The sequence below is a fragment of the Rattus norvegicus genome, chromosome 16 (assembly GCF_021556685.1).
Source record: "Rattus norvegicus strain SHRSP/BbbUtx chromosome 16, alternate assembly SHRSP_T2T, whole genome shotgun sequence".
Taxonomy (NCBI): Eukaryota; Metazoa; Chordata; class Mammalia; order Rodentia; family Muridae; genus Rattus; species Rattus norvegicus.
In genome coordinates this window covers 59850698-59860147 of record NC_141549.1, presented here as the reverse complement: position 1 = coordinate 59860147, position 9450 = coordinate 59850698, and the positions used below count along the sequence as shown (strand labels likewise).

At 40.2% G+C, this 9450-nt stretch overlaps 2 protein-coding genes across 4 annotated transcripts in view; one reads left to right on the top strand and one right to left on the bottom strand.

The window, feature by feature from the left end:
- The window catches only part of Erich1 (glutamate-rich 1), a gene marked incomplete at its 5' end in the record, with an annotated part of 52793804 nt that overhangs the window by 23804216 nt on the left and 28980138 nt on the right, over positions 1 to 9450 (bottom strand).
- Positions 13 to 9450, top strand: part of Vps37a (VPS37A subunit of ESCRT-I) — a 42820-nt gene continuing 33382 nt past the window's right edge. For 3 of the 4 annotated variants that reach the window (XM_087587913.1, XM_087587915.1, XM_087587912.1), the window contains exon 1: positions 13 to 451. In XM_087587913.1, coding sequence (XP_087444039.1) covers positions 327 to 451 — 125 coding nt within the window. In that variant the 5' untranslated portion in view covers positions 13 to 326. The remainder of the gene's footprint in view (positions 452 to 9450) is intronic. The other variant, NM_001024867.1, reaches the window with a different exon arrangement.

Here is a 9450-nt window from a genome sequence, read left to right as displayed (position 1 = left end):
GGCGGGGCTCTCAGGAGGCGGGCCGGGCAGGTGACTGACGCTGGGCAGGGGAGCTCCCGGACAGGCGACGGGCCTAGCTAACTGACCGGGTGGTGTTGGCCGAGAGCGCACCGGGTCCTGTCCAGCAGGCGAGTCGCCCTTTTCCAGCCGTCCGCAGAGATAACTAATCCGGCTGGAGCCTGGGACTCGCGAGTACGGCGTGTCGGAGAAGGCGCGGCCCCTGGCGCCTGGTCCCGGCCGTGCTCGGTCGCTGAGGAACCACTGGGCTAAGCGAGGAAGAGCAGGCCGGAACCTTCTAGGGCCTCGGGCCCGGGGACCCGAGGAGGATGAGCTGGCTCTTTCCCCTGACCAAGAGCGCGTCATCCTCCGCGGCCGGGTCCCCTGCCGGCCTCACCAGTCTTCAGCAGCAGAAGCAGCGGCTGATCGAGTCACTCCGGAACTCCCATTCCAGGTGACTGGTGGCTTTGACCGAGGGTAAAGTAGGACAGGAGGGCGGGCTGCCTGCAACACCGGTGCAGCTCCTCAGGCCGCTCCGCCAGCTGCCTCCTGTTGATAGTCCTTCCAATGGGTTAGGCGCTTGCTTCCCGAGTGTGTCGCTGGTGGCCCACTGCTGTTCAGCCCTTCTCTTGACTTTCTCATCTCCACGGAGATAGTTATCTATATTCAGCATCCCTAGCTTCCACGCTAATTTTCCTTTTGATCCACCGATGATTGTAGCCTTGCATCGAATTGTTAATATGCTAACACTTGGTTAGAGACAGTTTGGGAAGATAATTCCCAAGTTTTACAAAGTGAGAAATTAAACTGTTGCAACATCGAAGGAAAGGGAAGCCAGTGTTTTTAGTTAACTCTGTCCTGGTGATAATCCTTTTGAATCTGTAATTAGAGCTCACCCTGTTCCAATAACCTCTCTCTGTCTTGTAAGAGTCTTTAGACTTCTCACTTTCTTGTATTTAGCTCCACATTTAGGACTTGCCATATATCATATGAGTTTGTCTTTTGAGTTTGCTTATTGTATCGTAGTCTAACTAGAAATACAGGAATTCAGATTATTTCGACTTTAAAAAAGCTGTAAAGTCATTTGCTGCAATCTTTTTGTTTAAAGTAGATATGACCGTGGCTGCTACAGGTTTTCAAATATTAGAGCTGCTTTGCAATATTTTAGTTTTACAATTAATTAACAGCTTCACAGCATATTTTATGTATAGAGGCCAACATGATTAAACTCTAGATTTTCAAAAGCCTTCTCACATTTTACACATAATGTGTAATATTTTTACTGTATTATATAATACTAATATATGTATATATACATATATACACACATCTGTGAGATAATATTGAGTTAGTGAAAACACTGTCAGGGGCTATTTTTGTATTACACATCCATTTTTTTCACCAAGCAAATAAGCTATAATCTCCATTTGTTTTAAATGAAATTGTCAAAAGAAAAATTCACTGCAACATCAGTTTGAATGAGGCCTGTTGCTGACCGATCTGAGTTTCTTGGTTGTCTCATTCATTCTTCGTTGTAGGAAAGTTTCACAAAGTCTAATTTAATGTCTTTTTAAGTAGAAAAGAGTAGCCATCCTTTATTGGTGGTTTCATTGTGGAAAATTAAATTCATAAAGTTCTTCAAGTATTAGGTGTGATGGCTTTTCCCCTGCTCACAAGGTCATGATCCATGCATGCTCTTAAAGCTTTAGGTCGGCTACACGAGAGAAACATATAGACTTATTTAAGCAAAATTTTATGTGGCGTTGAGCTTTCAGAAATGAAGACCAAGAGTCCCAGGGAAACCGTTTTGTTCTTAGGAATAGGCAGGTGGGTAGGAATGTGTTTGGACAAAAGGGCATGATCTAATGGTAGTTGACTGAAATGGAGGAACGTACCAAGTCCTGTGTTTGGCGTTTGTTTGCCTATTTGTTTTTGGGGTTTTTTTTTGTTTGTTTGTTTGTTTGTTTTTTTTTTTTTTTGGTTCTTTTTTTCGGAGCTGGGGATCGAACCCAGGGCCTTGCGCTTCCTAGACAAGTGCTCTACCACTGAGCTAAATCCCCAACCCCTGTTTTTGGTTTTCAAAGCAGGGTTTCCCTGTATAGCTCTACTTGCCCTCTCTGTAGGCCTGGGTAGCCTTAAACTCAGGGATTTAGCTGTCTGCATCCCAAGTGCTGCCACTCTCCCTGTTCTTATCTCTACTTGTGTGTAGCCTTCCTTCTACCTGGTCAGAGGGACAGAGCTCCTCTCCTCTAGAAAGAGGATTTTCTGAGAGTAGCCTTTCTAGGTGTTAGGTTCCTTTCATCATCCACGAGGAAAGGAAACTCTTGTTTTTATGACTACTTTCAGAGGAAAATGCGGATTAAGAAATAGGAAGGCAGCAGAATTTGCTCCTAAGTCTTCAAGTCTCCCTTAGTTTAAGGTACTTAGCAATTTCTGAACTCTAACACAAGTCAGCCTCACTCTCAATGGTGGTTTGTTTGTTTGTTTGTTTGTTTGTTTGTTTGTTGCTAACCTTCACAGCAGAGTCCAGGATAACTAGAGCTATACAAAGAAACCCTGCTTTGAAAACAAAAACCAAATAAGCAAACAAACCCCAAACACCTTTACAAGCTACATTTGCAAGATAGTGTAAAATAAGGTGACTGACTTTGGAGAAACTTGACAAAGGTTTCCGCCCTGTGTCAACTTGGAAACTTGTAGACTCTGTTAGTCCTACTGTTCCTTAACCTTTACTCTTTTCTGTTAGTAATGTTCTTGATTTTTTATTCTTGGGAGAAAAGATGGGACTTTTGAAACACTAGAGTCTCTCTCTCTCTCTTTTTTTTTTTTTTATTTATGCATATGAGTGCATTGTAGCTATCTTCAGACACAGCAGAAGAGGGCATCAGATCCCATTACAGATGGCTGTGAGCCACCATGTGGTTGCTGGGAATTGAACTCAGGACCTCTGGAAGAGCAGTCAGTGCTCTTAACTATCGAGCCATCTCTCCAGCCCCAACACTAGAGTCTCTTTACTGCTAAGACTAGTACATGGGGGAAGTGATCTGAAGTTTGTACTTTGGTCCCAGATAGAGTTAATAAAGTGGTAATTATTCATTGAAGGAGTTCTGGAGTTGGTTTAAAAGGATCAGTAAGTACCCTTAAATGGATGCAAAACAATTTTGTGTACTAATCTTTGAAGTAGAACTTTTGGACAGGTGACATTATCTACACATACATAACAACCCTAAGTATTTGATTCTTGTAAGTTCTTGAGATTTTAATTGAAATTCTTTAAACTTACGAATTAGATATGAATAATTCTAAGCATTTAAGACTCTCTTAAACACTTTAACAAAAGATTAGGTGTATTTCATAGCTTTTTTTTTTTTTCAAATGAATGAAACTGTCATAAAATACTAAAGGGGTTTAACCAAAGCAAGAGGACACATTTAAGTCTGCTATGAAAGTGAAAGTGGAAGTTCTGTAGCCTGGACTCAAGAACTAATCTTCTAGATAATAATAATCACACTATCCACTACTACTCAAACAGTGGTTCTCAACCTTCCTAATGCTGCGACCCTTTAATACAGCTCCACATGTTGTGCTGACCCCCAACCATAAACAATTTTCGTTATTACTTCATATCGCAATTTTGCTACTGGTGTGAATCATAATGTAAATATCTGATATTCACGCTATTTATGTGACTTGACCCTTGTAAAAGGGTCATTTAATTCCCAAAGGGTTTACCATCCACACAGGTTGAGAACCACTGCACTAAAACTTCTGAGTTCACATGTAGAAAAATAAATTCTTCTAACTCCTTGAAAAAGTATACTTCGGAAGAGATTCCTGCTTTCCTTTCCTTTTCCTCTGAATTCTTTAAAGAACACCTGTATGTGTTCTGTTTATAATCTAACTTGGGAGGTGCTTTCAAGCCTCAAGGTATAAATAATCAGTGATGATCTTAACTCACACTCTCATCTCTTTTGTCAAGGGAGTAGGACTCCTCCTCCTCCTCCTCCTCCTCCTCTTCCTCTTCTTCCTCTTCTTCCTCCCTTCCTCTTCTTCCCTTCCTCATCTTCCTCTTTTTGTGGTCTTCTCCTTCATTTGTTCGTTCATTCACTCACTCTTTCATTCACAGGGAGCCATCTGCCTCTGCTTACACAGTACTGGGAGGTAGGACTCTTGATAAATAGAAGTCAGAGGGAAAGTCCAGGTTTTCTCAATAATATAGAGCTGCGTGGGAAGAAAATCAAATGGGAGGGAAAATGCGTCTCGTGTTTTAGATACTGTTGTGTTCATGGGACTCCTGAAACTGATTTGAATTGTGATTGGGGGCTGACAAATAATGTAAAATAGATGGACAAGATTTTCCTGCTAAATTAATCAACTCTGGCTCAAACCTCCTTACCTCTGTGGTACTTAGTGTTTAGGATAAATAATTTCTCACTAGTGATGTGACTTTCACACTCTTTTTCAGAACATGTGTCTGTGATGATCCTTGGTAACTAGGCTAATATGAAGGTTTCCAGAAGTGAAACTATTAGTAGAATTTTTCTGTGTTGTACCCACAGTTAGAAAATACTATAAATGCATGAGGTAATAATGTCTGTTCCAAACAGGTCTCTCTTTTGTCAATATCTAAAGTTAATTAGCCTCTTTATTAATTTCTTTATCTCTAAAACAACCTAAAGCTATGTTATAAGTAGTAATTATTATTTATAATTAACTGTAAATTCAAAGTTATACAAGTAATAAGCCATCTTTATTATCTTTAACTGGGTCTCCCAGGTAAAAGGCTTCTGCATTAATTTTATAACAGTGGGAGTGCTGTTTTGATTGCATATTCAACAAGAGTATATTAAGTTGTTTGTGATGGCTTACAGAATTGTAATTTTCTTTTGTACAGCTAATAGACTCCTAATGACAGAAAGGCAAGAAGTCCAGAGCTACAGCTGGGTGGTGCCCTGTAATCCGTACATGCCTTGGGACCACTGAACTGGCTGCTCTTTGCTCTACTCAGCCTAGAAAGTCAGCTGATTCCTCAAGACTTTCAATGTGATGGCATTCTTAAAGGCACAAAACAAAATGAATCCTAGCATTGTAGACCTGTAGGGGGCGCACAAAGGAATAGAGCAGTGGTTCTCAACCTTCCTAATGCTGTGACCCTTTAATACATTTCCTCATGTTGTGGTGACCCCGACCATAAAACTGTTTTTGTTGCTACTTCATGACTGTAATTTTGCTACCAGTGTGAATTGTAATGTAAATATCTGTATTTTTTGATGGTCATATGTGGTCATTGTGAAAGGGTCATTCAGTCCCCAAAGGGGTAAAGCCCCACAGGTTGAGAACTGCTGAAATAGAAGCTTTGTAAGGAAAATGTCCTAGATTTCTGGTTGTAGTTCTAACACATACTAGATGCACAGTCTGTTTGTAAAACATTAAGCTCTTCCAGTTATTCATTTTCTGTCTGTGGTTCTTATGTATAATCTTAGTGATGGGGTGGATGCAGGGGTCAGATGTATGTGTGTGTGTGTGTGTGTGTGTATGTATGTATGTATGTATGTATGTATGTATGTATGTATGTATGTATCTGGTTCACTGGCTAGTCAGCTTAGCCTTTCCAGGAAGTGCCAAGTTCAGAGAGAAGGCCTACCTCAAAACCAAGTTAGACTGCTGTCCTTAGGAACAATATCAGAGGCTCACCTTCATATACACACGTACACTGGGTACCCAAGCACACAAAGATAGGGAAGACTTCTTTGATTTCACAAGTTCAGAGGCTTAAGCAGTGTTGACCCTCTTGCTGAACTGTTCAATCTCTGGCTAAAACATATCATAGTAGGAATATGTGGCAGAGGAAATTCTGCTGTGACAGCTTGGAGTCAAAGAGAGATGAGAGGCCAGAGCCCTCAAGTACATGTCCATTTCCCTAGCTTCCTCTGTTAGGCAACCCCATCTGAAGGTTCTCTCCTGTCTCAAGTAGCATCATAATTTCTGATCTAACATGTCTGCACATGGGCCTTTTGCAAACATTCAAGATCTAAAACCTGTAGCAAAACTATAGCAATGTCAATCTTCATAGTCTTTATATCATCTCCTTTGGTACTCTGTATTGCTACATGGATCACAGAGCCCTTTTTGATTATTCAAACCTAAATCCTGTACCTTCCCTGAGTCAGCTTTTGTGTAGTTGCTGATGACAGCTTTAAGTATTATTCTTTGTTCACAGTGTAATGCTTGTACCCTTTAGCTTACTGGTTTCTAGTAAGTCTACAGATTTTACTCTCAGTTTGTAAGACTCACAAACATTGAACCATAACAAACTTGTAATAAGAGGATACATGTTGTCCTTTAACTTATCTATTATTTTTATTAAAGGATTCATATTCAGAAATTAAAGCTGAAACTTTATGTTAAAATTTCCAAGTCTCCGACATTCTTTTGAAAGACTTTATTTTTGGAGCATCAAAATTAAATGTAATGCATACCCCTAACCCCCATCATGACTCTTCTAACTTTTCTTTAGAAATAGGAACATCTGGCAACAACATTTACTTCAAGTTAACAGTAAATGTCCTCTGCTAGGCCTGCCTCTCCCTATTTTACCATTCTCTATTGTATAAGAAACTGTATATTCACATGCATTTCCTAGCCACTATAGGCATTTGAGGTTAACTTGTTGCAGTAAAACGTTTCATAAGAGGAAGAATAAGGAGATGTTGAGCTCTTCATAGCCCTCCCTCAAAAGGGGTCAGCCAGCCAATCATGGGCTAAAATCTCAACTGTGAGCTAAAATTAAGCTACTGAGAAGTAGTCTTTGTGTGACTGTTCCTAAGACAGTGTGGAAAAGCCACTGGAATTGGTTTGGGAAAATTTGGAGCAAGGGCTTGTGAAAACCTAGGATGGTATAGCTAGAACTTAATGGGCACCTAGTTCAGAAGACCAGACTGGTGATAGTGAAATGCAGAGATAGTAGAAGTCAAGCTGATGAGGTGGGAGCTTTAGGGTATCTGACCAGAGGCAATCACCAAGCAGAAACTTGGTGAAACTTTATGCGAAATTGAGCTCAGAGTGAATGGAGAGGTGCTTTTGATGTAGGAAATCTCAAAACAGCACAGCACTCAGGCAGCAGCATGGATACTATTGAAAGCAAACACATTTGAAAGAAAGAACTGGGAAACTTTGAGACTAGCCAGAAAAGGAGCATGTTTAAAAGGTATAACCAAAAGCTGCCACGTGTGGTGGGAGTCCCAGCTTTCAACAGACAGAGGTAGGAACATCATATGTTTAAGGTCTGCCTAGAAAACATGGTAAAACCTTTTCTCAGAAGTGGAAACAGAGTTGTAGTAAAGATTTAGTTGTTAAAGAGGTTGACCTCATTAAAAAATGAAAAGATCCAATGTTGTTCACTGGGACAGTAGGAGGTTTCCGTTTCTGACTGGTCTGCTCTGTTTTCTGGGCAGTGGTGAGCAGCACTTTGTGAGAGCAACATCCTGCACCACTCTTCTCTGGATAGCAGGGTTAAAACCAGAATAAGAAACTCTAGTCTTATAATCTTCTTTAAGGCACATGCTTGTAGTAACCTAAATCCTTCAGTCAGTGGGCCACTTTGTAGGCTTCCCTCTCCCAGTACCAATGTGGGGACCAAACCTTTGTCTCACAGGCCTTTGGAGAACATTTCCAACCTAACTGTAGCAGATATTCTGTTTTATTTTGCATGTGAAGCCTTTTCAAGAGTGTGTTCTCCAATTCCCGTTTCCTGGTCACTAAGTCTTAGTTGACTTTTAAATGTACTTCAGGGAAGTTCTACCGCTCTGTTCTCCACTAGTGTCTTCTGTGTCCACAGTCATTATCATGTCTGTTTTGAACATTGCTGAGACTGTTTTAGACCGAAGTATTTTCAAATAACATACGGCAGTTACTTAAGTTATTTTAAAATTCTTAGTTTTTCATGTTCATATCAACTGCATATTTATACTGATATATGTACATGCTTATTCATTTGTTCTTATGAAGATATTAAGCAAACAAATTTGAAATCTTTTTGTTTCCTTGAGTTTTTGTTTTTGTTTTTTTTTTTGGTCTGTTGAGTTAGGTTCCTGCCTTCTAATATTTTTTCCCCTTTGAAAGCTTTCTGATGCTCTTATTTCTGCTTTTGCGATTCCTTTCCACTTGTTTGTGGTTTCGTCATCTGTTCACTTTAACTTGCCTGTGTGACAGAAGGGAAATAATGGCTGCTTCTATGCCTTCTTGCAGCACTGCCTTTCTAGTCTGTCTCAGCATATTCTCCTCAGGAAGATCTCTCTCCTGTGTCCACTGGAACACGCAGAGACAGGAGAAGGGGCCTTCCCTCTCCCAGTCTGTCCTTGTTTTGCATGGGCTGGATTCCAGGCTTTGGAGTATCTCACGTTGCTGCTCCTCTCTTTGCATTGGTCACATTGTGTGGGTGAAGGTACTTCTTTTTTTTTTTTTTTTTTTTAATTGTTCTGTCCTTTAAAAAAGGTTTCACTGTGTTGCCCTGTCTGGCCAGGCCGACCTTGACAGTGCTGATCCTCCTGCTTCTTCCACCCAAGTGTTGACATTACAGACGTGCACCACCGGCCTGCCTGTCATCTTTTATCTTGCAAGCTTCCTTACATTTTCATGTCTGCCTATGCTAATATTTGCTTTTCATGCTGTTATTGATTTACTTTTTAGAAATCATTTGATTATTTTTTTAAGATTTATGTAGTAAATGGATTCTTTTGAGATATGTACTTATAAATGATAATTTGAATTATCTAGTACTGTAGGAGTAGAATATATGTTGTATCTTGAACTGTTCTTCCTGAGAGTTACCCAACTTTCCCATCAAGCTGTATGCTCCTGTAGAGGTACGGCCATTTCAGTATTCCCATTTTCCTGAAAATTACTGGGTACATAGTATCTGCTCAGTTTTACTATATTTAGGGAAATCCTTATTAACAGTAAATAGAAACCAAACAATAAATAATTGCTTAATTTTTAAAGACAACTTTTAGCCATAACTAATATGTATTTTAGATTCATGTTTAGGAACTACCAAAACATGAGGCCAATTATGTGTTCTGACTAACAGAAGTTTAAAAAATTTATAGGTTTTCTTCTTTTATGTGTATGAGTGTTTTGCTTGCATGCATGTAAGTGCATTTTGTGTGTGTGTGTGTGTGTGTGTGTGTGTGTGTGTGTGTGTGTGTGTTACTCACAGTGAGAAAAGGGCATTGGATCCCCTGGAACTGTACTTAAAGATGGCTGTGAGCAGCCATTTGGGTGCTTGGAACTGAGTCCAGGTCTCCTACAGGAGGAAGAACTGCTCTCAACTGTTGATCCATCTTACCAGACCAAACATTTTATATTCTAGATTTATATAGCTCCAAAGGTTTAGAAACACTTGAAGTGAAACTTAAGTGGTAGGGCATTCCCTTCTACATGCAAGGAAGGCTC